The sequence below is a fragment of the Passer montanus genome, unplaced genomic scaffold (assembly GCF_014805655.1).
Source record: "Passer montanus isolate IOZ18808 unplaced genomic scaffold, ASM1480565v1 scaffold495, whole genome shotgun sequence".
NCBI lineage: Eukaryota > Metazoa > Chordata > Aves > Passeriformes > Passeridae > Passer > Passer montanus.
The window spans coordinates 21,155-43,861 of NW_024369874.1; the positions used below are offsets into that span (position 1 = coordinate 21,155).

General features: G+C 56.0%; 2 protein-coding genes across 2 annotated transcripts in view; both read left to right on the forward strand.

The window, feature by feature from the left end:
* Positions 1-7,720, forward strand: part of LOC120508794 (heat shock factor protein 1-like) — a 28,863-nt gene extending 21,143 nt beyond the window's left edge. Inside the window, exons 8-10 of the mRNA XM_039722708.1 lie at positions 1,492-1,557; positions 4,368-4,437; positions 6,255-7,720. Coding sequence (XP_039578642.1) covers positions 1,492-1,557; positions 4,368-4,437; positions 6,255-6,490 — 372 coding nt within the window. The 3' untranslated portion in view covers positions 6,491-7,720. The remainder of the gene's footprint in view (positions 1-1,491; positions 1,558-4,367; positions 4,438-6,254) is intronic.
* Positions 7,721-10,487: 2,767 nt separating this feature from the next.
* LOC120508793 (neuroblast differentiation-associated protein AHNAK-like) lies at positions 10,488-13,352 on the forward strand. The gene is made up of 3 exons (XM_039722707.1): positions 10,488-11,448; positions 11,491-11,680; positions 13,287-13,352. The coding sequence occupies exons 1-3, from the start codon at positions 10,547-10,549 to the stop codon at positions 13,350-13,352; spliced, it is 1,158 nt and encodes a 385-aa protein (XP_039578641.1). The 5' UTR covers positions 10,488-10,546.
* The last annotated feature ends 9,355 nt before the right edge of the window (positions 13,353-22,707 follow it).

Here is a 22,707-nt window from a genome sequence, read left to right on the forward strand (position 1 = left end):
CCCAGCCCATTCCCAGGATAAACCCAGCCCTGCTCGACGTGAGACACCCGGCGTGCCCGGAAACACCCCCAAAAAAACCGGGAAAAATCCCACAATTCCCAAAAATTCCAACCGGGAACGCCCAGAACCCCCAGTGCCCAAAATCCCCAGTGCCCAGTGGGAATTCCCAAAATCCCAGCCCATTCCCAGTGGGAATTCCCAGGATAAATCTGTCCCTGTTCAACGTGAGCCTGAAATTCCCAAAATTCCCAAAAATATCCAAAAATTCCCAGAAAATATACAGCAAAAAATCCCAGAAATTCCCAAAAATTCCAACTGGGAATTCCCAAAACCCTCAGTGCCCAAAATCTCCAGTGCCCACTGGGAATTCCCAAAATCCCAGCCCATTCCCAGTGGGAATTCCCAGATAAACCCGTCCCTGCTCAATGTGAGACACCACGCCCAAAAATACCAAAACCACCGGAATTCCTGGGGAAAAAAATACTGGGAATTCCCAAAAAATTCCAACTGGGAATTCCCAAAACCCCCAGTGCCCAAAATCCGCAAAGCCCAGTGGGAATTCCCAGGATAAATCTGTCCCTGTTCAACGTGAGCCTGAAATTCCCAAAATTCCCAAAAATATCCAAAAATTCCCAGAAAAAAACCCAGAAAAAATACCACAAAAAAAATCACAGAAATTCCCAAAAATTCCAACTGGGAATTCCCAAAATCCCCAGTGCCCACTGGGAATTCCCAGGATAAACCCGTCCCTGTTCGACGTGAGCCTGAAATTCCCAAAATTCCCAGAAAAAATGTTGGAAAAACATGCCAGAATTCCCAAAAAAAATCCAACTGGGAACTCCCAAAATCCCCAGTTCCCACTGGGAATTCCCAAAATCCCAGCCCGTTCCCAGTGGGAATTTCCAGGATAAACCCATCTCTGTCGACGTGAGCCTGAAATTCCCAAAAATCCAAAAATTCACAGAAAAAATCCCGTAAAAAATCCTGGGAATTCCCAAAAAATTTCAAGTGGGAATTCCCAAAATCCCCAGTGCCCACTGGGAATTCCTGGGATCCCAGCCCATTCCCGGTGGGAATTCCCATTCTCAGGACAGATTTTTCCTGGGAATTCCCTGCCTGGGGACAGGATTTTTCCCAGGAATTCCCTGACTCAGGACAGATTTTTCCCAGGAATTCCGGCATTTCCAAGCTCAGGGCAAATTTTTCCTGGGAATTCCCATTCTCAGGGCAGGATTTTCCCAGGAATTCCTGTTCTCAGGATAGATTTTTCCTGGGAATTCTGGAATTTGCCTTCTCAGGGAGGGATTTTCCCAGGAATTCCCATTCCCAGGGTGGGATTTTCCCAGGAATTCCCATTCCCAGGGTGGGATTTTCCCAGGAATTCCCATTCCCAGGGTGGGATTTTCCCGGGAATTCCCTGATTCCCGTTCTCGGTGCGGGGTTTCCCGGGAATCCCCGGGAATCGCGGTGCCATTCCCGGTTTTCCCGCAGCTCTTCAGCCCGTCGGTGGCGGTGCCGGACGTGACCCTGCCCGACCTGGACAGCAGCCTGGCCAGCGTGAGCCCCATCCCGGCAATTCCCGGAATTCCGGCAATTCCGGGGACTCCCGGCCCCCAAAAGGGCAAATCCCAAATTTCCCACCCCCTGGGATTCCCATTCCCGCCCCCACGGCCCGGAATTCCCACGGAAAATCCCGGATTTTGGGGAATTCTGTGGAAAATTCCCATTTGGGATCCCAGCTGGGCCCGGGGGGTTTCCTGGGAAAAGCCAAAATGGGAATTTTTGGGATGGGGGGGAAAAGTGGGAATGTCCCGGGAGGGCCAAAATCCTGGGATTTGGGGGTTTTTGGGAATATCCCAGGGGATTCCTGTGGGGTGGGAACGGGGCAGGTTCCTGGGGTGGGATTCTTGGGGATATTCCGGGGGGTTTCGGGATATTCCATGGGGCGGGAGTGGTTTTTGGGATATTGGGATCGGGATCGGGATCGGGATTGGGATTGGGATTGGGATCAGGAGCTGGATCAGGATTGGGATTGGGATCAGGATTGGAATCAGGATCAGGATTGGGATCAGGAGCTGGATTGAGTTTTTTGGGATATTGGGATCGGGATTGGGATTGGGATTGGGATTGGGATTGGGATTGGGATCAGGAGCTGGATCAGGATTGGGATTGGGATCAGGATTGGAATCAGGATCAGGATTGGGATCAGGAGCTGGATTGAGATTGGGATTGGGGCTGGGATTGGGATTGGGATCAGGATCAGAGCTGGGATTGGGATTGGGATTGGGTTCAGCATCAGGGCTGGGAATTGGATTGGGGCTACGATTGGGATTGGGATTGGGATGAGGATTGGGATCAGTATCAGGATTGGGATTGGGATTGGGATCAGGAACAGGACTGGGATTGGGGCTGGAATTGGGATCCAGGATCAGGACTGGGATCAGGGATTGGGATCAGGATTAGGATCAGAGCTGGGAGTGGGATTGGGGCCAGGGTCAGGATGAGGGCTGGGATTGGGATTGGGATTGGGATTGGGATCAGGGATTGGGATTTGGATTGGGGCCAGGGTGAGGATGAGGGCTGGGATTGGAATCAGGGATTGGGATTGGGATCAGGGATCAGGGCTGGGATCAGAATTGGGGCTGGGATTGGGATGAGGATTTGGATCGGGATCAGGGATTGGGATTGGGGTTGGGATCAGGTTGGGGGTGGGATTAGGATTGGGATCAGGACTGGGATCGGGGCTGGGATTGGGATTGGGGCCAGGGTGAGGATGAGGGCTGGGATTGGGATCCACATTGGGATTGGGACTGGGATCAGGATTGGGATCAGAGCTGGGATTGGGATTGAGGCTGCAGTTGGGATCAGGATTGGGACTGGGATTGGGAATGGAATTGGGATTGGTGTCAGGGTTGGATTAGGATCAGTGCTGGGATTGGGATTAGGATCAGTGCTGGGATTGGGATTGGGATCAGGACTGGGATCAGGGATTGGGGTTGGGATTGAGTTCGGGATCAGGGCTGGGATCAGAGCTGGGATTGGGATCGGGATCGGTATCAGGACTGGGGTTGGGATCAGGGATTGGGGTTGTGATTGGGATCAAGGCTGGGATCCGGATTGGGGCGGGATTGGGATCAGGATTGGGATTAGTGTCAGGGGGATTGAGGCTGCAGTTGGGATCAGGATTGGGACTGGGATTGGGATTGGGATTGGTGTCAGGGTTGGGTTAGGATCAGTGCTGGGATTGGGATTAGGATCAGTGCTGGGATTGGGATTGGGATCAGGACTGGGATCAGGGATTGGGGTTGGGATTGAGTTCGGGATCAGGGCTGGGATCAGAGCTGGGATTGGGATCGGGATCGGTATCAGGACTGGGGTTGGGATCAGGGATTGGGGTTGTGATTGGGATCAAGGCTGGGATCCGGATTGGGGCGGGATTGGGATCAGGATTGGGATTAGTGTCAGGGTTGGGATCAGTGCTGGGATTGGGATCAGTGCTGGGATTGGGATCAGTGCTGGGATTGGAATCAGGATCAGGATTGGGGTTGGGATCAGGTTTGGGGCTGGGTTTGGGGCCAGGATCAGGATTGGGATTGGGCTGGGATCGGGATCAGGTTTGGAATTGAGATTAGGGCCGGGATCACAGCTGAGATTGGGATTGGGATCACGGCCAGGATCAGGGCTGGGATTGGGATCCAGGATCAGGATTGGGATCAGGGCTGGGATTGGGATCCAGGATCAGGATTGGGGCTGGGATTGGGATCGGGATCAGGGATTTGGATTGGGATCAGGTCAGGATCAGGGCTGGAATTGGGATTGGGCTCAGGGCTGGGAATTGGATTGGGACTGGGATTGGGATCAGGATCAGGGATTGGGATGAGATTGGGATCAGGGCTGGGATTGGGATCCAGGATCAGGATTGGGATCAGGGCTGGGATTGGGATCGGGATCAGGGATTTGGATTGGGATCAGGGTTGGGATTGGGATTCAGGATCAGGATTGGGATTCAGGATCTGGATTGGGATCAGGGCTGGGATTGGGATTCAGGATCAGGATTGGGATCTGGATTGGGATCAGGGCTGGGATTGGGATCGGGATCAGGGTCAGGACTGGGATCGGGATCGGGATCAGGGCTGGGATTGGGATCGGGATCAGGGTCAGGACTGGGATCGGGATCGGGGCCGGGATCCTCCCCAGGCCCATTCCCAGCTGTCCCTGGATCATGGCACCAGCTCCGCCCCATTCCGGGATTTCCCTCCCCGGGATCATTTCTGGGAACGTTTGGGATGAGCAGGGCGGGGCTTGGGATCCCTCTAAAACCCCAAAAACCTCGGAAGGAGCGGGAATCATTCCCGGAATTCCGGCAGATCCAGGATCTCCTCTCGAACCAGGAGCAGCAGAAACCGACGGAGACCGAGCCCGGCGCGGGGGACTCCGGTATCCCCAGGGGATTTGGGGGAATTTTGGGATTTTGGTATTTTTGTGGTATTTGGGGTATTTGGGAATGGGGGACTCCGGTATCCCGAGGGGATTTGGGGGAATTTGGGATTTTTGGGGTATTTGGGAATGAGGGACTCCGGTATCCCAGAGGGGAATTTGGGGGATTCTGGGATTTTTGGGGTATTTGGGGTATTTGGGAATGGGGGACTCCGGTATCCCGAGGGGGATTTGGGGGAATTGGGATTTGTGGGGATTTTTGGGGTATTTGGGAATGGGGGCCTCCGGTATCCCGAGGGGATTTGGGGGAATTTCGGATTTGTGGGGATTTTTGGGGAATTTGGGAATGGGGGACTCCGGTATCCCCAGGGGATTTGGGGGAATTTCGGATTTGTGGGGATTTTTGGGGAATTTGGGAATGGGGGACTCCGGTATCCCCAGGGGATTTGGGGGAATTTCGGATTTGTGGGGATTTTTGGGGAATTTGGGAATGGGGGACTCCGGTATCCCCAGGGGATTTGGGGGAATTTCGGATTTGTGGGGATTTTTGGGGAATTTGGGAATGGGGGACTCCGGTATCCCCAGGGGATTTGGGGGAATTTCGGATTTGTGGGGATTTTTGGGGTATTCGGGAATGGGGGACTTGGGTATTCCATGGGAATTTTGGGATATTTGGGAATGAGGGACTCCGGTATCCCAGAGGGGATTTTGGGGGATTTTGGGAATTTTGGGATTTTTGGGGTATTTGGGAATGAGGGACTCCGGTATCCCAGAGGGGATTTTGGGGGATTTTGGGAATTTTGGGATTTTTGGGGTATTTGGGAATGAGGGACTCCGGTATGCCGAGGCGATTTGGGGGAATTTGGGGAATTTTGGGAATTTTGGGGTATTTGGGAATGGGGGACTCCGGTATCCCAGAGGGGATTTTGGGATTTTTTTTTTTCTTTTGGGGCATTCCCTGCTGTCCATCCCAAACATTCCCTGCTGTCCCCTGCACTGCCCCGCCCCTGTTCCTGGTGGATTATCCCAATCCCACAATCCCAACCCCACAATCCCAAATTCACAATCCCAATCCCAAATTCCCGTTTTTCCAGGGAAGCAGCTGGTGCCCTGCACGGTGCATGATCCCAATCCCACATTCCCAATCCCACAATCCCAAATTTCCAATCTCATTTTTCCCAATCCCAAATCCCAAATTCCCGTTTTTCCAGGGAAGCAGCTGGTGCCCTGCACGGTGCAGCCGCTGCTCCTGGTGGATTATCCCAATCCCACAATCCCAAATTCCCAATCCCACATTCCCAATTTCCCACATTCCCGTTTTCCAGGGAAGCAGCTGGTGCCCTGCACAGTGCATGATCCCAATTCCACATTCCCAATCCCAAATTTCCAATCCCATTTTCCCAACCCCAAATTCTCGTTTTTCCAGGGAAGCAGCTCGTTCCCTGCACGGTGCAGCCGCTGTTCCTGGTGGATGATCCCAATCCCACATTCCCAAATCCCACATTCCCGTTTTTCCAGGGAAGCAGCTGGTTCCCTGCACGGTGCAGCCCCTGTTCCTGGTGGATTATCCCAATCCCAAATCCCAATTTCCCATTTTTCCAGGGAAGCAGCTCGTTCCCTGCACGGTGCAGCCCCTGTTCCTGGTGGATTATCCCAATCCCACAATCCCAAATTCCCAATCCCACATTCCCAATTTCCCACATTCCCGTTTTCCAGGGAAGCAGCTGGTGCCCTGCACAGTGCATGATCCCAATTCCACATTCCCAATCCCAAATTTCCAATCCCATTTTCCCAACCCCAAATTCTCGTTTTTCCAGGGAAGCAGCTCGTTCCCTGCAAAGTCCAGCCGCTGTTCCTGGTGGACTCCAGCGCCGTGGACGTGGCGTCCGGGGACCTTCCCATCTTCTTCGAGCTGGGCGAGGGGCCGGGCTTCCCGGACGGGGACGAGTACCCCGAGGAGTACCCCGAGGAGCACCCCCGGGAGCACCCCCGGGAGCACCCCCGGGACCCCGCGCTGCTGCCGCGGCCGCCCAAGGACCCGGCCGTGTCCTAAAACCGGGACCGGGACAGGGACAGGGACACGATCCCAAAAAACTGGGGGGCCCAAAAAACCAGGGTCCCAAAAAACAGGGATCCCAAAAAACCAGGGATCCCAAAACACCAGGATCCCAAAACACCAGGGTCCCAAAAAACCAGGGGTCCCAAAACACCAGGGATCCTAAAACCAGGGATCCCAAAAAAACAGGGATCCCAAAACACCAGGGATCCCAAAAACCCACGGATGGGGAAAGGGAAGGAAGCCCCAGAGACTCGTCCTGCTTCTCGCACACAGCCCGGAGCCGCCGCTCCCTCGGAGCGCCCCGGGGGATCCCGGGAATTCCGGGGGATCCCAGAGGATCCTGGCACATCCTGGACCATCCCAGAGGATCCTGGGGGATCCTGAATCGTCCCGGGGGATCCTAAATCATCCTGGAGCATCCCAGGGGATTCTGGAGGATCCTGAACCATCCCAGGGAATCCTGGAGCATCCCAGAGGATCCTGGGGGATCCTGAATCGTCCCGGGGGATCCTAAATCATCCTGGAGCATCCCAGGGGATTCTGGAGGATCCTGAACCATCCCAGGGAATCCTGGAGCATCCCAGAGGATCCTGGGGGATCCTGAATCATCCTGGAGGATCCTAAATCGTCCTGGAGAATCCCAGAATTCTGGAGGATCCTGAATCACCCTGGAGAATCCTGGGGGATCCTAAATCATCCTGGAGAATCCTAAATCATCCTGGAGAATCCCAGAGCGTCCTGAGGAATCCTGGAGGATCCCAAATCATCCCGAGGAGTCCTGGAGGATCCCAAATCATCCCGAGGAGTCCTGGAGGATCCTAAATCATCCTGGAGCATCCCAGGGAATCCCGGAGCATCCCGGGAATCCTGGAGGATCCCGGAGAATTCCGGGAAATCCCAGAGGATCCTGGACCATCCCAGGGAATCCTGGAGCATCCCGGAGAATTCCGGAGGATCCCAGATCATCCCAGGAAATCACAGAGGATCCCAGAAAATCGTGGAGCATCAGAAGGGATCCCAGAAGATCCCAGAAAATCGTGGAGCATCCTGGTGGATCCCAAATCATCCTGAGGAATCCTGGAGCATTCCAGGAGATCCCAAAGTATCCCGGAGGATCCCAGGGATCCGTGGGATCCAGAGAGTGACGGAGCCCCGGGATCTGGGCGAGCAGAAATCCAGGGATCCCCAAATCCCGGAATATCCCAGGAAAAAACTGCACCGAAAATGCACGGAATGCCCCAGGACCCCAAAATCCTGTGGGACCCCAAAATCTTGGGGAAATCTTGAATGCCTCAGGATCCCAAAATCCAGCAGATCCCAAAATCCCAGGGAAACTAGGAATGCCCCAGGATCCCAAAATCCTGTGGGACCCCAAAATCCTGGAGAAACCTGGAATGCCCCAGGACCCCAAAATCCAGCAGATCCTAAAATCCTGGAAATTCCACCCAACCCCAAAGCCTGGCAGTGCCTGAACCCCACAGGACCCCAAAATCCAGCGGTGCCTCGAATCCCACGGGACCCTAAAATCCTGTGGGAAACCCCAAAATCCAGTGGCATCCTAAAATCCCATAGGACCCCAAAACCTTGCGGTGGCACCAGATTTCCAAAGCTGTGGGAACCCCAAAATTTAGTGGGACCCCCAAAACCTGGCAGTGCCCCAAATCCCACGGGACCCTAAAATGAAATGGGACCCTAAAATCCAATGGGACCCCATAACCGCCACGAGACCCCCAAAGTTAGGGAAACCCCAAAATCCTGTGGGAAACCCCAAAATTTAGTGGGACTCCCCAAAACCTGGCAGTGTCCAAACACGACAGGACCGTAAAATCCAATGGGACCCCATAACCGCCACGAGACCCCCAAAGTTAGGGAAACCCCAAAATCCTCTGACATCCTAAAACCTGGCAGTGCCCAAACATGACAGGACCCTAAAATCCCACGGGACCCTAAAATCCAATGGGATCCCAAAATCCAATGGGATCACAAAACCTGGCAGTGCCACGAGACCCCCAAAGTTAGGGAAACCCCAAAATCCTGTGGGATCCCAAAACCTGGCAGTGCCCAAATCCCACAGGACCCTAAAAGCCTGTGGGAAACCCCAAAATCCAGTGGGATCCCAAAACCTGGCAGTGCCTAAACATGACAGGACCCTAAAATCCAATGGGACCCCAAAATCCAGTGGGACCCCAAAACCTGGCCATGCCCTAAGCCCACGGGACCCCAAAATCCAGTGGGACCCCAAAACCTGGCCATGCCCAAATCCCACGGGACCCCAAAATCCAGTGGGACCCCAAAATGTCGCGCTGCCACAAGACCCCCAGAGCCAGGGGAACCCCAAAATCCTGTGGGAAACCCCAAAATTTAGTGGGACTCCCCAAAACCTGGCAGTGTCCAAACACGACAGGACCGTAAAATCCAATGGGATCCCAAAATCCAATGGGATCACAAAACCTGGCAGTGCCACGAGACCCCCAAAGTTAGGGAAACCCCAAAATCCTGTGGGATCCCAAAACCTGGCAGTGCCCAAATCCCACAGGACCCTAAAATCCAGTGGGACCCCAAAATCCCACAGGACCCCAAAACCTGGCAGTGCCCAAACATGACAGGACCCTAAAATCCAATGGGATCCCAAAATCCTGTGGGATCCCAAAACCTGGCAGTGCCCAAATCCCACAGGACCCTAAAATCCAGTGGGACCCCAAAATCCCACAGGACCCCAAAACCTGGCAGTGCCCAAACATGACAGGACCCTAAAATCCAATGGGATCCCAAAATCCTGTGGGATCCCAAAACCTGGCAGTGCCCAAATCCCACAGGACCCTAAAATCCAGTGGGACCCCAAAATCCCACAGGACCCCAAAACCTGGCAGTGTCCAAACACGACAGGACCCTAAAATCCAGTGGGATCCCAAAATCCAGTGGGATCACAAAACCTGGCCATGCCCCAATCCCACGGGACCCCAAAAATCCAGTGGTGCCCCAAAACCTGGCAGTGCCCAAACATGACAGGACCCTAAAATCCCACGGGACCCTAAAATCCAATGGGATCCCAAAATCGAATGGGATCACAAAACCTGGCCATGCCCCAATCCCACGGGACCCCAAAAATCCAGTGGTGCCCCAAAACCTGGCAGTGCCCAAATCCCACAGGACCCTAAAAGCCGGTGGGACCCCAAAATCCCACAGGACCCCAAAACCTGGCAGTGCCCAAACATGACAGGACCCTAAAATCCAATAGGATCCCAAAATCCAATGGGACCTCAAAACCTGGCCATGCCCTAATCCCTCGGGACCCCAAAATCCAGTGGGACCCCAAAACCTGGCCATGCCCTACTCCCACGGGACCCCAAAATCCAGTGGGACCCCAAAATGTGGCGCTGCCACAAGACCCCCAGAGCCAGGGGAACCCCAAAATCCTGTGGGAAACCCCAAAATCCTGTGGCATCCTAAAACCTGGCAGTGTCCAAATCCCACAGGACCCTAAAGTCCTGTGGGATCCCAAAATCTGATGGGACCCCAAAACCTGGCAGTGCCACGAGACCCCCAAAGTTAGGGAAACCCCAAAATCCTGTGGGATCCCAAAATCTGATGGGACCCCAAAACCTGGCAGTGCCCAAATCCCACAGGACCCTAAAAGCCGGTGGGACCCCAAAATCCCACAGGACCCCAAACCCCCCAGCCCCACAAGTCCCCAGTTTCAGCTTCTCCAATTCCTGCTCTGGGCATTCCTGGTTTTTATTCCTGGCTTCCTTTTGGGGGATCCCGCTGGAATTCTGAGGTGTCCCAGTGGAATTTTGGGGGGATCCCGCTGGAATTCTGGAGGGATCCCACTGGAATTCCGGGGGATCCTGCTGGAATTCTGGGGAATCTGCTGGAATTCTGGGGGATCCCGCTGGAATTCCCGGGAATCCTTCTGGAATTCCGTGCGCTCCCAGTTTGGTGTTCCCGGATTTCGCCGCTCCGGGATTTGTCCCTGGACCTCGGGATTGGGATCAGCGACCCCGGAACTGAACTTGGGAATTTTACAGGAGAGAAGGACCCGGATCCCAAATGGGACCGAGCCGGGGTTCCGCGTGGGAATGTCAGGATTCCGTATGGGAATGTGTCGGGATTTCATGTAGGATCGAGTCGGGATGCCACGTGGGATTGAGTCGGGATTCCACGTGGGATCGAGTCGGGATTCCACGTGGGAACACGTCGGAATCCCATACGGGAATGTCAGGATCCCAGGTGGGAATGTTGGGATCCCGTATGAGAATGCCCGAATTCCCTATGGGAATGTCAGGATCCCATACGGAAGTGTCGGAATTCCATACGGAAATGTCGGGATCCCGCGTGGGAATGCCCAAATTCCATATGGGATCCCATGTGGAAATGTCGGGATCCTGTGTGGGAATGTTGGGATCTCACGTGGGAATGTTGAGATCACGTGTGACAATTCCAGGATCCCGCGTGGGAATGTCCAAATCCCACGTGGGAATGTCGGGATCCCATACAGGAATGCCTGGATTCCGTACAGAAATGTCGGGATCCTGTGTGGGAATGCCGAGATCCCACGTGGGAATGTCGGGATCCCACGTGGGAACGCTGGAATCCCGTGTGACAATGCCAGGATCCCGTGTGGGAACTCTGGAATCCCATGTGGAAATAGCAGGATCCCGTGTGGGAATGCCCAAATTCCGCGTGGGAACCCCGGGATCCCGTGTGGGAACGCCGGGATCCCGTGTGGGAATGCCCAAATCCCGTGTGGGAACGCCGGGATCCCGTGTGGGAATGCCCAAATCCCGTGTGGGAACGCCGGGATCCCGTGTGGGAATGCCCAAATCCCGTGTGGGAACGCTGGGATCCCGTGTGGGAATGCCGGGATCCCATGTGGGAATGCCCAAATTCCGTGAGGGAACGCCGGGATCCTGTGTGGGAATGCCCAAATTCCATGTGGGAACGCCGGGATCCTGTGTGGGAATGCCCAAATTCCATGTGGGAACGCCGGGATCCCGTGTGGGAATGCCCAAATTCCGCGTGGGAACGCCGGGACGCCGCGGGAGCGCGTGCTCTGCACAGACAGATCTCCATAAACCACGGCTCCGCCGCTTCCGCCTTCTCCGGCGTCCCGTGGGGGGCTGGGAAGCAACGGAGGGGATCCGGCCCCGGGAATGGGGATCCGGCCCCGGGAATGGGGATCCGGCCCCGGGAATGGGGATCCGGCCCTGGGAATGGGGATCTGGGAATGGGAATCGGGATCCGGCCCCGGGAATGGGGATCCGGGAATGGGAATGGGGATCCGGGGCTGGGAATGGGGATCCGGCCCCGGGAATGGGGATCCGGGAATGGGAATGGGGATCCGGCCCCAGGAATCGGGATCTGGGAATGGGAGTTGGGATCCAGGAATGGGAGTTGGGATCCAGGGCTGGGAATTGGGCCCCTGGAACTGGGATCCGGAGGTGGGAATTGGGATCCAGCCCCAGGAGTTGGGATCCAGGGCTGGGAACTGGGATCTGGAGGTGGGAATTGAGATCTGGCCACGGGAATTGGGATCCAGCCCTGGGAGTTGGGATCCAGCCCCATGAATTGGGATCTGGAGCTGGGAATTGGGATCTCAGCCAGGAATTGGGATCCGGGAATAGGGAATTGGGATCCACAGTTGGGAATTGGGATCCAGAGTTGGGATCCAGGGCTGGGAATTGGGATCCAGAGTTGGGAATTGGGATCTAGCCTTGGGAATTGGGATCCAGGGCTGGGAATTGGGATCCAGAGTTGGGAATTAGGATCTAACCTTGGGAATTGGGATCCGGGGCTGGGAATGGGGATCCCAGCCCGGGAATGGGGTGCCGGGAATGGGAATGGGGATCCAGGAATGGGAATGGGGATCCGGCCCCGGGAATCGGGATCTGGGGCTGGGAACTGGGATCCAGCCCCAGGAGTTGGGATCCAGAGTTGGGAATTAGGATCTAACCTTGGGAATTGGGATCCAGGGCTGGGAATTGGGATTGAGCCCCTGGAACTGGGATCCAGGGCTGGGAACTGGGATCCAGCCCCAGGAGTTGGGATCCAGAGTTGGGAATGAGGATCCAGGACTGGGAACTGGGATCCAGCCCTAGGAACTGGAATCTGGGGCTGGAAATTGGGACCTGGAGCTGGGAATTGGGATCCAGGCACTGGAATTGGGATCCAGGCACTGGAATTGGGGTTGGGCCCCTGGAACTGGGATCCGGCCCCGTGAATTGGGCTCCAGACCCAGGATGGGATCCGGCCCTGGGAGTTGGGAGCTGGAGCTGGGAATTGGGGTCCAGAGCTGGGAATTGGGATCTGGGGTCAGGAATTGGGATCCAGCCGCAGGACCTGGGGCTGGGAATTGGGATCTGGGGCTGGGAATTGGGATCCAGCCCCGGGAATTGGGATCTGGCCCCTGGAATTGGGATCCAGGGGTGGGAACTGGGATCTGGCCCTGGCAGTTGGGATCTCTCAGCTGGGAATTGGGATTGGGCCCCTGGAACTGGGGTTGAGCCCCGTGAATTGGGATCCAGACCCAGGATGGGATCCGGAGCTGGGAATTTGGATCAGGGCACTGGAACTGGGATCTGGCCCTGGGAATTGGGGTCCAGCCCCAGGCATTGGGATTTGGGATCTGGGGCTGGGAATTGGGATCTGGCCCCTGGAATTGTGATCCAGAGGTGGGAATTGGGATCCAGGGGTGGGAACTGGGATCTGGCCCTGGCAGTTGGGATCTCTCAGCTGGGAATTGGGATTGGGCCCCTGGAACTGGGGTTGAGCCCCGTGAATTGGGATCCAGACCCAGGATGGGATCCGGAGCTGGGAATTTGGATCAGGGCACTGGAACTGGGATCTGGCCCTGTGAGCTGAGAGCCAGCCCCAGGAACTGGGATCCAGCCCCAGGAATTGGGATCCAGAGTTGGGAATTGGGATCTGGGCTCGGAAATTGGGATCCAGGGCTGGGAACTGGGATCCAGCCCTGGAATCTGCCCCAGGGGATCTGCGGGGGTGTCGGGGAATGTCCCCCTAATCCAAGACCCCTGGGACCCTCAGCACTGGAATTAAGATTGAGCCTTGGGGACTGGGATCTGGAGCTGGGAATTGGGATCCTGCCCCTGGAACTGGGATCCAGAGTTGGAAATTGGGATCCAGGGCTGGGAACTGGGATCCAGCCCTGGAATCTGCCCCAGGGGATCTGCGGGGGTGTCGGGGAATGTCCCCCTAATCCAAGACCCCTGGGACCCTCAGGGCGGGATCAGGACTTCCCGGGACCCTCGGGGTGGGATCGGGACCCTCAGGGTGGGATCGGGACCCTCGGGGTGGGATCGGGACCCTCGGGTGGGATCGGGACATCCCAGGACCCTCAGGTGGGATCGGGACCCTCGGGGTGGGATCGGGACCCTCGGGTGGGATCGGGACATCCCAGGGGGGGAGGGGACACCGGGGGGGTCCGGCCACCCCCGGGACCCGGCCCGGGGACACGCGGGGAAGGTTCCGGAAGGTTCCGCGGGAGAATCCATCGGGAGCGGCGACGTCACAGCCCTGGGGACAGGAGAGGACAGTGGGGACAGTGACAGTGTCACAGCCCTGGGGACAGGAGAGGACATTGGGGACAATGTCACAGCCCTGGGGACATTGGGGACAGGACAGGACAGGGTCAGTGTCACAGCCCTGGGGACAGGACAGGACATTGGGGACAGTGTCACAGCTTTGGGGACAGGAGAGGACATTGGGGACAGTGTCAGTGTCACAGCCCTGAGGACAGTGGGGACAGTGACAGTGTCACACCCTGGGGACAGGACAGGACATTGGGGACAGGACAGTGTCACAGCCCTGGGGACAGCGGGGACAGGACAGGACAGTGTCACACCCTGGGGACAGGGGGGACACGGCGGTGTCACCTCTAGGTCACCTCGGGTCACAGCTGGGCCACCTCTGGGCCACCTCGTGTGACTTCTGGGACACCCGTGTCACCTCTGTCCCCAGCGGTGTCACCCTGTCACCCCCTGTCACCTCCCCCCCGGTGTCCCCAGAGCCACCCCTGCCACCCTCGGTGTCCCCGTGTCACCTCCTGCCACCCGCACTGGTGCCACCCTGTCCCCGTGTCCCCCCGGTCCCCAGCGGTGTCCCTCTGTCCCCTTGGCCACCCCCCGGTGTCCCCCGGTCCCCATGGCCACCCCCTGTCCCTCCCCGGTGTCACCCCAACCATCCCCCCCCCCAGGTGCCACCTTGTCCCCACGGCCACCCTGTGTCCCTCCCGCAGTGTCCCCGATGTCCCCCCCGAAACACCGGAACCCCAAAACCCCAAAACACCGGTACCCCAAAACACCGGGAACCCCCAACTGTGGGGACCCCGAAACACCAGAACCCCAAAACACCGGAACCCCAAAAACCCCAAAACACCGGGAACCCCGAACTGTGGGGACCCCGAAACACCGGAACCCCAAAACCCCAAAACACCGGAACCCCAAAAACCCCAAAACACCGGGAACCCCGAACTGTGGGGACCCCGAAACACCGGAACCCCAAAAACCCCAAAACACCGGGAACCCCGAACTGTGGGGACCCCGAAACACCGGAACCCCAAAACACCGGGAACCCCAAAAACCCCAAAACACCGGAAACCCCAAAAAAGGGAAACCCCAAAAACACCGGGAACCCCGAACTGTGCGGACCCCAAAACACGGGGAACCCCAAAAAACGAGGAACCCCAAACTGTGGGAACCCCGAAACCCCGGGAACCCCAAACTGTGGGAACCCCGAAACCCCGGGAACCCCAAACTGTGGGAACCCCAAAACACCGGGAACCCCAAAAACCCCAAAACACCGGAAACCCCAAAAAAGGGAAACCCCAAAAACACCGGGAACCCCGAACTGTGCGGACCCCAAAACACCAAGAACCCCAAAACACCGGGAACCCCAAAAAGGGAAACCCCAAAAACCCCATAAACGGGAACCCCAAACTGTGGGAACCCCAAAACACCGGGAACCCCAAAACCGGGAAACCCGAAAACACCGGGAACCCCAAAAACGGGAACCCCAAACTGAGCGAACCCCAAAACACTGGGAACCCCGAAAACCCCAAAAGCCAGAACCCCAAAACACTGGGAACCCCAAAAACGGGAACCCCAAACTGTGGGAACCCCAAAACACCGGGAACCCCAAAAACCCCAAAAACAGGAATCCCGAACTGTGGGGACCCCAAAACACCAAGAACCCCAAAACCGGGAAACCCCAAAAACACTGGGAACCCCAAGACCGGGAAGCCCCAAAAACGGGAACCCCAAACTGTGGGAACCCCAAAAAATGGAAACCCCAAAAAGAGAAATCCAAAAAAAACCCCAAAAACGGGAACCCCAAACTGTGGGAACCCCAAAAAATGGAAACCCCAAAAAGAGAAACCCAAAAAAACCCCAAAAACGGGAACCGCAAAAACAGGAACCCCAAAAAACACAATCCCAAAAACGGAGACCCCAAAATGTGGGAAACCCCAAAAACACCGGGAACCCCAAAAAAACCCAAAAAACGGGAACCCAAAAAAATACCGGGAACCCAAAAACACCGGGAACCCCCCAAAACGGGGAAACCCCAAAAACAGGAACCCCCCCAAAAAACCCAAAACGAGGAACCCCAAATTGTTTGAACCCCAAAAACACAGGGAACCCCAAAAAACAGGAATCCCCCAAAAAAAACCCAACAAAACGGGGAAACCCCAAATTGTGGGAACCCCAAAATAAAAACCAAAAACGGGAACCCCAAAAACTGGGAACCCGAAAAAAAAAAGGGAACCCCGAAAAACCGGAAACCCAAAAAAAACGGAGACCCCCAAAATGAGAACCCTAAAATGGGAACCCCAAAAACGGGGAACCCCAAAAACGGGAACCCCAAATTATTGGGGTCGGGATTTGGGGTCTGGGGGCTTTGGAGTTTTTGGGATTTGGGGTTTTGGGGTCCCCCAGGGTCGGGATTTGGGGGCTACCGGTGGGGGGGGCACCGGGACCCCCGGGGGAGGGGGGATTGGGGTCCCGGTGCCCGGTTTTGGGGTCCCAGTCCCCATTTTTGGGGTCCCCAACCCATTTTTGGGGTCTCCTTCCCCGTTTTTGGGGCCCCCAACCCATTTTTGGGGTCCTTTTTCCATTTTTGGGGTTCCTGTCCCCATTTTCGGGGTCTCTGTGCCAAATTTTGGGGTCTTTGTCCCCATTTTTGGGGTGCTCGTGCCCATTTTTGGGGTCCCTTTCCCCATTTTTGGGGTCCCCATCCCCAATTTCGGGGTCCCTGTCCCCATTTTCGGGGTCCCTATCTCCGTTTTTGGGGTCCCTTTCCCCATTTTTGGGGTCCCTGTCCCCCTTTTCGGGGTCCCTATCTCCGTTTTTGGGGTCCCTTTCCCCATTTTGGGGTCCCTGTCCCGTTTTTGGGGTCCCCATCCACATTTTCGGGGTCCCCTTCCCCATTTTGGGGGTCCCTTCCCCATTTTTGGCGTCCCCGTGCCCATTTTTGGGGTCCCTTCCCCATTTTTGGGGTCCCCGTGCCCATTTTCGGGGTCCCTTTCCCCTTTTTGGGGTCCCCTTTCCCATTTTCGGGGTCCCCTTTCCCATTTTTGGGGTCCCTTTCCCCATTTTCGGGGCCCCCGTGCCCATTTTCGGGGTCCCTGTCCCCATTTTGGGGTCCCTGTCCCGTTTTTGGGGTCCCCATCCACATTTTCGGGGTCCCCTTCCCCATTTTGGGGGTCCCTTCCCCATTTTTGGCGTCCCCGTGCCCATTTTTGGGGTCCCTTCCCCATTTTTGGGGTCCCCGTGCCCCTTTTTGGGGTCTTTGTCCCCATTTTCGGGGTCCCCGTGCCCATTTTCGGGGTCCCTTTCCCCTTTTTGGGGTCCCCTTTCCCATTTTCGGGGTCCCCTTTCCCATTTTTGGGGTCCCTTTCCCCATTTTCGGGGCCCCCGTGCCCATTTTCGGGGTCCCTGTCCCCATTTTTGGGGTCCCCGTGCCCATTTTCGGGGTCCCTTTCCCGTTTTTGGGGTCCTTATCCCCGTTTTCGGTCCCTTCCCCATTTTTGGGGTCCCCGTGCCCCTTTTTGGGGTCTTTGTCCCCATTTTCGGGGTCCCTTTCCCGTTTTTGGGGTCCCTTTCCCCATTTTCGGGGTCCCTTTCTCCATTTATGGGGTCCCTTTTCCCGTTTTTGGGGTCCCTATCTCCATTTTCGGGGTCCCCGTGCCCATTTTTGGGGTCCCCTTGCCCATTTTCGGGGTCCCCGTGCCCATTTTTGGGGTCCCCTTGCCCATTTTCGGGGTCCCCCAGCCCGTTTTTGGGGTCCCTGTCCCCCTTTTCGGGGTCCTCTTCCCAATTTTTGGGGTCCCCAACCCAATTTTGGGGTCCCCGTGCCCATTTTGGGGTCCCCAACACAATTTTGGGGTCCCTGTTCCCATTTTCGAGGTATTTTTTCCCATTTTTGGGGTCCCTTTCCCCATTTTCGGGGTCCCCGTGCCCATTTTCGGGGTCCCTTTCCCCATTTTTGGGTCCCTTTTCCCATTTTCGGGGTCCCTATCCCCATTTCTGGGGTCTTTGTCCCCATTTTCGGGGTCCCTGTCTCCATTTTTGGGGTCCCCAACCCAACTCTAGGGTCCCTGTCCCAGATTTTGGGGCCCCCAACCCAATTTTGGGGTCCCTTTTCCCGTTTTTGGGGTCCCCGTCCTCCTTTTTCGGGGTCCTCGTGCCCATTTTGGGGGTCACTTCCCCCTTTTTGGGGTCCCAGTCCCGTTTTTGGGGTCCCCGTCCTCCTTTTTCGGGGTCCTCGTGCCCATTTTGGGGTCCCCCTGTCCATTTTTTGGGGTCCCTTTCCCATTTTTGGGGCCCCTGTCCCGTTTTTGGGGTCCATTTCCCCCTTTTTGGGGTCCCTGTCCCCCTTTTCGGGGTCCTCGTCCCCATTTTTGGGGTCCCCAACCCAATTTTGGGGTCCCCGTGCCCATTTTGGGGTCCTTATCCCCATTTTCGTGGTCCCCGCGCCCGATTTTGGGGTTCCTTTTCCCGTTTTCGGGGTCCCTGCCTCCATTTTTGGGGTCCCTGTCTCCATTTTTGGGGTCCCCAACCCAATTTTGGGGTCCCCGTGCCCATTTTGGGGTCCTTATCCCCATTTTCGTGGTCCCCGCGCCCGATTTTGGGGTTCCTTTTCCCGTTTTCGGGGTCCCTGCCTCCATTTTTGGGGTCCCTGTCTCCATTTTTGGGGTCCCCAACCCAATTTTGGGGTCCCCGTGCCCATTTTGGGGTCCTTATCCCCATTTTCGTGGTCCCCGCGCCCGATTTTGGGGTTCCTTTTCCCGTTTTCGGGGTCCCTGCCTCCATTTTTGGGGTCCCTGTCTCCATTTTTGGGGTCCCCAACCCAACTCTAGGGTCCGTGTCCCAAATTCTGGGGTTCCCGTGCCCATTTTGGGGCCCGGGGTCTTTGTCCCCATTTTCGGGGTCCCTGTCTCCATTTTTGGGGTCCCCAACCCAACTCTAGGGTCCCTGTCCCAGATTTTGGGGCCCCCAACCCAATTTTGGGGTCCCTTTTCCCGTTTTTGGGGTGCTTTTCCCAATTTTGGGGTCTCCTTCCCCAATTTTGGCGTCTTTGTCCCTATTTTTGGGGTTCCTGTCCCCATTTTTGGGGTCTCTGTGCCCAATTTGGGGGTCCTAACCCCCATTTTTGGGGTCCTCGCGCCCATTTTGGGGTCCCCTTCCCCATTTTCGGGGTCCCTGTCCCCATTTTTGGGTCCCTTTTCCCATTTTTGGGGTCCCCTTCCCCATTTTCGGGGTCCCTGTCCCCATTTTTGGGTCCCTTTTCCCATTTTTGGGGTCCCCTTCCCCATTTTCGGGGTCCCTGTCCCCATTTTTGGGTCCCTTTTCCCATTTTTGGGGTCCCCTTCCCCATTTTCGGGGTCCCTGTCCCCATTTTTGGGTCCCTTTTCCCATTTTTGGGGTCCCCTTCCCCATTTTCGGGGTCCCTGTCCCCATTTTTGGGTCCCTTTTCCCATTTTTGGGGTCCCCTTCCCCATTTTCGGGGTCCCTGTCCCCATTTTTGGGGTCTCTGTCTCCATTTTCGGGGTCCCTTTTCCCATTTTTGGGATCCCTTTCCTAATTTTGGGGTCCCTTTTCCCATTTTCGGGGTCCCTCTCCCCGTTTTTGGGGTCCCTTTTCCCATTTTCGAGGTCCCTCTCCCCATTTTTGGGGTCCCTTCCCCATTTTTGGGGTCCCAGTCCCGTTTTTGGGGTCCCCTTTCCCCATTTTCGGGGTCCCAGTCCCGTTTTTGGGGTGCCCCTACCTTTGCCCAGCTGCGCCGAGGTGCTGAGGTCACCTGGGGGGGGCACAGGAGGATTTTGGGGTCCCTGGGGGGTTTTGGGGTCCCCGTGCCCGTTTTTGGGGTTCCTACCCCCGTTTTGGGGAATTTTGAGGGTCCCCCGAGAGAATTTTGGGGTCCCTCGAGGGCGGTTTTGGGGTCCCCGGGAGGGATTTTGGGGTCCCCATGTCCATTTTTGGGGGTCCCGTGTCCAGTTTTGGGGTCCCTCTCCCCATTTTTGGGGTCCCTACCCACATTTTGGGGATTTCTGGGGGTCCTCCGGGAGGATTTTGGGGTCCCTGGGGAGGTTTTGGGGTCCCCGGGGGTTTTTGGGTTCCCTGGGGGGGGGTCAGGGGGGTTTTGAGGTCCCTGGGGGTTTTTGGGGGTCTCCGGGGGGATTTTGGGAATTTGGGGTTCCCGGAGGGATTCAGGAGGGATTTGGAGTCCCCGGGGTTTTTGGGGGGGTCCCCGGGGTGGTTTTTGGGGTCCCCGGGGTGGTTTTGGGGTACCCGGTTCTATCCCGGTGCGGGGACCCCAAAGTGACCCCGGGACTGCTCCAGGGACCCCCAGCCCCATTTTGGGGGTCCCCAGCCCCATTTTTGGGTGCGGATTTGCCCCAGACCAATTTTGGGGGGACCCCAAACCCCCAGCCCCATTTTGGGGTGATCCCAAACCCCCAGCCCCATTTTGGGGTCCCCCATTTCCAGTTCCATTCCTGGGACCCCCCAACCGCGCTCTGGGCACCCCAAAACGAGACCCCAGACCCGTTTTGGGGGACCCCCAAAACTCGCAGCCCCCATAGGGACCCGGGGCAGGGATTTGGGGTTCCCAGGTGGGAATTTGGGATTTTTGGGTGCAGATTTGGGGTTCCCAGGTGCGGATTTGGGGTTCCCAGGTGGGAATTTGGGGGTTTTGGGTGCGGATTTGGGGTTCCCAGGTGCGGATTTGGAGTTTCCAGGTGCGGATTTGGGATTTTTGGGTACGGATTTGAGGTTCCCAGGTGCGGATTTGGGGTTCTCAGGTGGGAATTTGAGATTTTTGGGTGCGGATTTGGAGTTTCCGGGTATGAATTTGGGGGTTCCTTGTTGGGATTTGGGGTTCCAGGTGGGATTTGGGGTTTTTGGGTGCAAATTTGGGGGTTTTGGGTGCAGATTTGGGGTTTCCATGTTCGGATTTGGGGTTTCCAGGTGCGGATTTGGGGTTTTGGGTGCGGATTTGGGGTTCTCAGGTGTGGATTTGGGGTTCCAGGTGGGAATTTGGGATTTTTGGGTGCGGATTTGGGGTTCCCAGGTGCGGATTTGGGATTTTTGGGTCCGGATTTGAGGTTTCAGGGTATGAATTTGGGGTTTCAGGGTATGAATTTGGGGGTTCCTTGTTGGGATTTGGGGTTCCCAGGTGCGGATTTGGGGTTTCCAGGTGGGAATTTGAGATTTTTGGGTGCGGATTTGGAGTTTCCGGGTATGAATTTGGGGGTTTTGGGTGCGGATTTGAGGTTTCCAGGTGCGGATTTGGGGTTCTCAGGTGGGAATTTGAGATTTTTGGGTGCGGATTTGGAGTTTCCGGGTATGAATTTGGGGGTTCCTTGTTGGGATTTGGGGTTCCAGGTGGGATTTGGGGTTTTTGGGTGCAAATTTGGGGGTTTTGGGTGCAGATTTGGGGTTTCCATGTTCGGATTTGGGGTTTCCAGGTGCGGATTTGGGGTTTCCAGGTGTGGATTTGGGGTTTCCAGGTGCAGATTTGGGGTTTTGAAGTGCAGATTTGGGGTTTTGAAGTGCGGATTTGGGGTTTCCGGGTGCGGATTTGGGGTTTCCAGGTGTGGATTTGGGGTTCCCGATGCAGATTTGGGGTTTTTGGGTGCAGATTTGGGGTTTCGAAGTGCGGATTTTGGATTTCCATGTGCAGATTTGGGGTTTCCTTGTGCACATTTGGATTTTCCAGATGTGGTTTTGGGGTTCCCAGGTGCGGATTTGGGGTTTCCAGGTGGGAAATTGGGGTTCCCGGGTGCAGATTTGGGGTTTCCAAGTGCGGATTTGGGGTTTCTGGGTGTGAATTTGGGGTACCCAGGTGTGATTTTGGGGTTCCCAGGTGCGGATTTGTAGTTTCCCTGAGTGCAGATTTGGGGTTTCTGGGTGCAGATTTGGGGATTCCCTGAGTGCATTTGGGATTCTTGGGTGCGGATTTGGGGTTTCCGGGTGCGGATTTGGGATTTCTCGGTCTGGATTTGAGATTTTTGGGTGCGGATTTGGGATTTCTAGGTGGAGATTTGGGGGTTTAGGGTCCAGGTTTGGGATTTCCTGAGTGCATTTGAGATTTTTGGGTGCGGATTTGGGGTTTCCAGGTGGGAATTTGGGGTTTCTGGGTGCGGATTTGGGGTTTCTGGGTGCAAATTTGGGGGTTTTGGGTGCGTATTTGGGGTTTCCATGTTCGGATTTAGGGTTTCCAGGTGCGGATTTGGGGTTTCCAGGTGTGGATTTGGGGTTTCTCAGGTGGGAATTTGAGATTTTTGGGTGCGGATTTGGAGTTTCCGGGTATGAATTTGGGGGTTCCTTGTTGGGATTTGGGGTTCCAGGTGGGATTTGGGGTTTTTGGGTGCAAATTTGGGGGTTTTGGGTGCAGATTTGGGGTTTCCATGTTCGGATTTGGGGTTTCCAGGTGCGGATTTGGGGTTTTGGGTGCGGATTTGGGGTTCTCATGTGCGGATTTGGGGTTCCAGGTGGGAATTTGGGATTTTTGGGTGGATTTGTAGTTTCCCTGAGTGCAGATTTGGGGTTTCTGGGTGCAGATTTGGGGATTCCCTGAGTGCATTTGGGATTCTTGGGTGCGGATTTGGGGTTTCCGGGTGCGGATTTGGGATTTCTCGGTCTGGATTTGAGATTTTTGGGTGCGGATTTGGGGTTTCCAGGTGCGGATTTGGG

Coding starts and splice junctions, on each gene's coding strand:
- LOC120508793 (XM_039722707.1), top strand. CDS start 10,547: ATGGGACCGAGCCGGGGTTCCGCGTGGGAATGTCAGGATTCCGTATGG. Junction 11,449..11,490: donor CATGTGGGAACGCCGGGATC/CTGTGTGGGAAT, acceptor AACGCCGGGATC/CCGTGTGGGAATGCCCAAAT. Junction 11,681..13,286: donor GCCCCGGGAATGGGGATCCG/GCCCCGGGAATG, acceptor ATTGGGATCCAG/ACCCAGGATGGGATCCGGAG.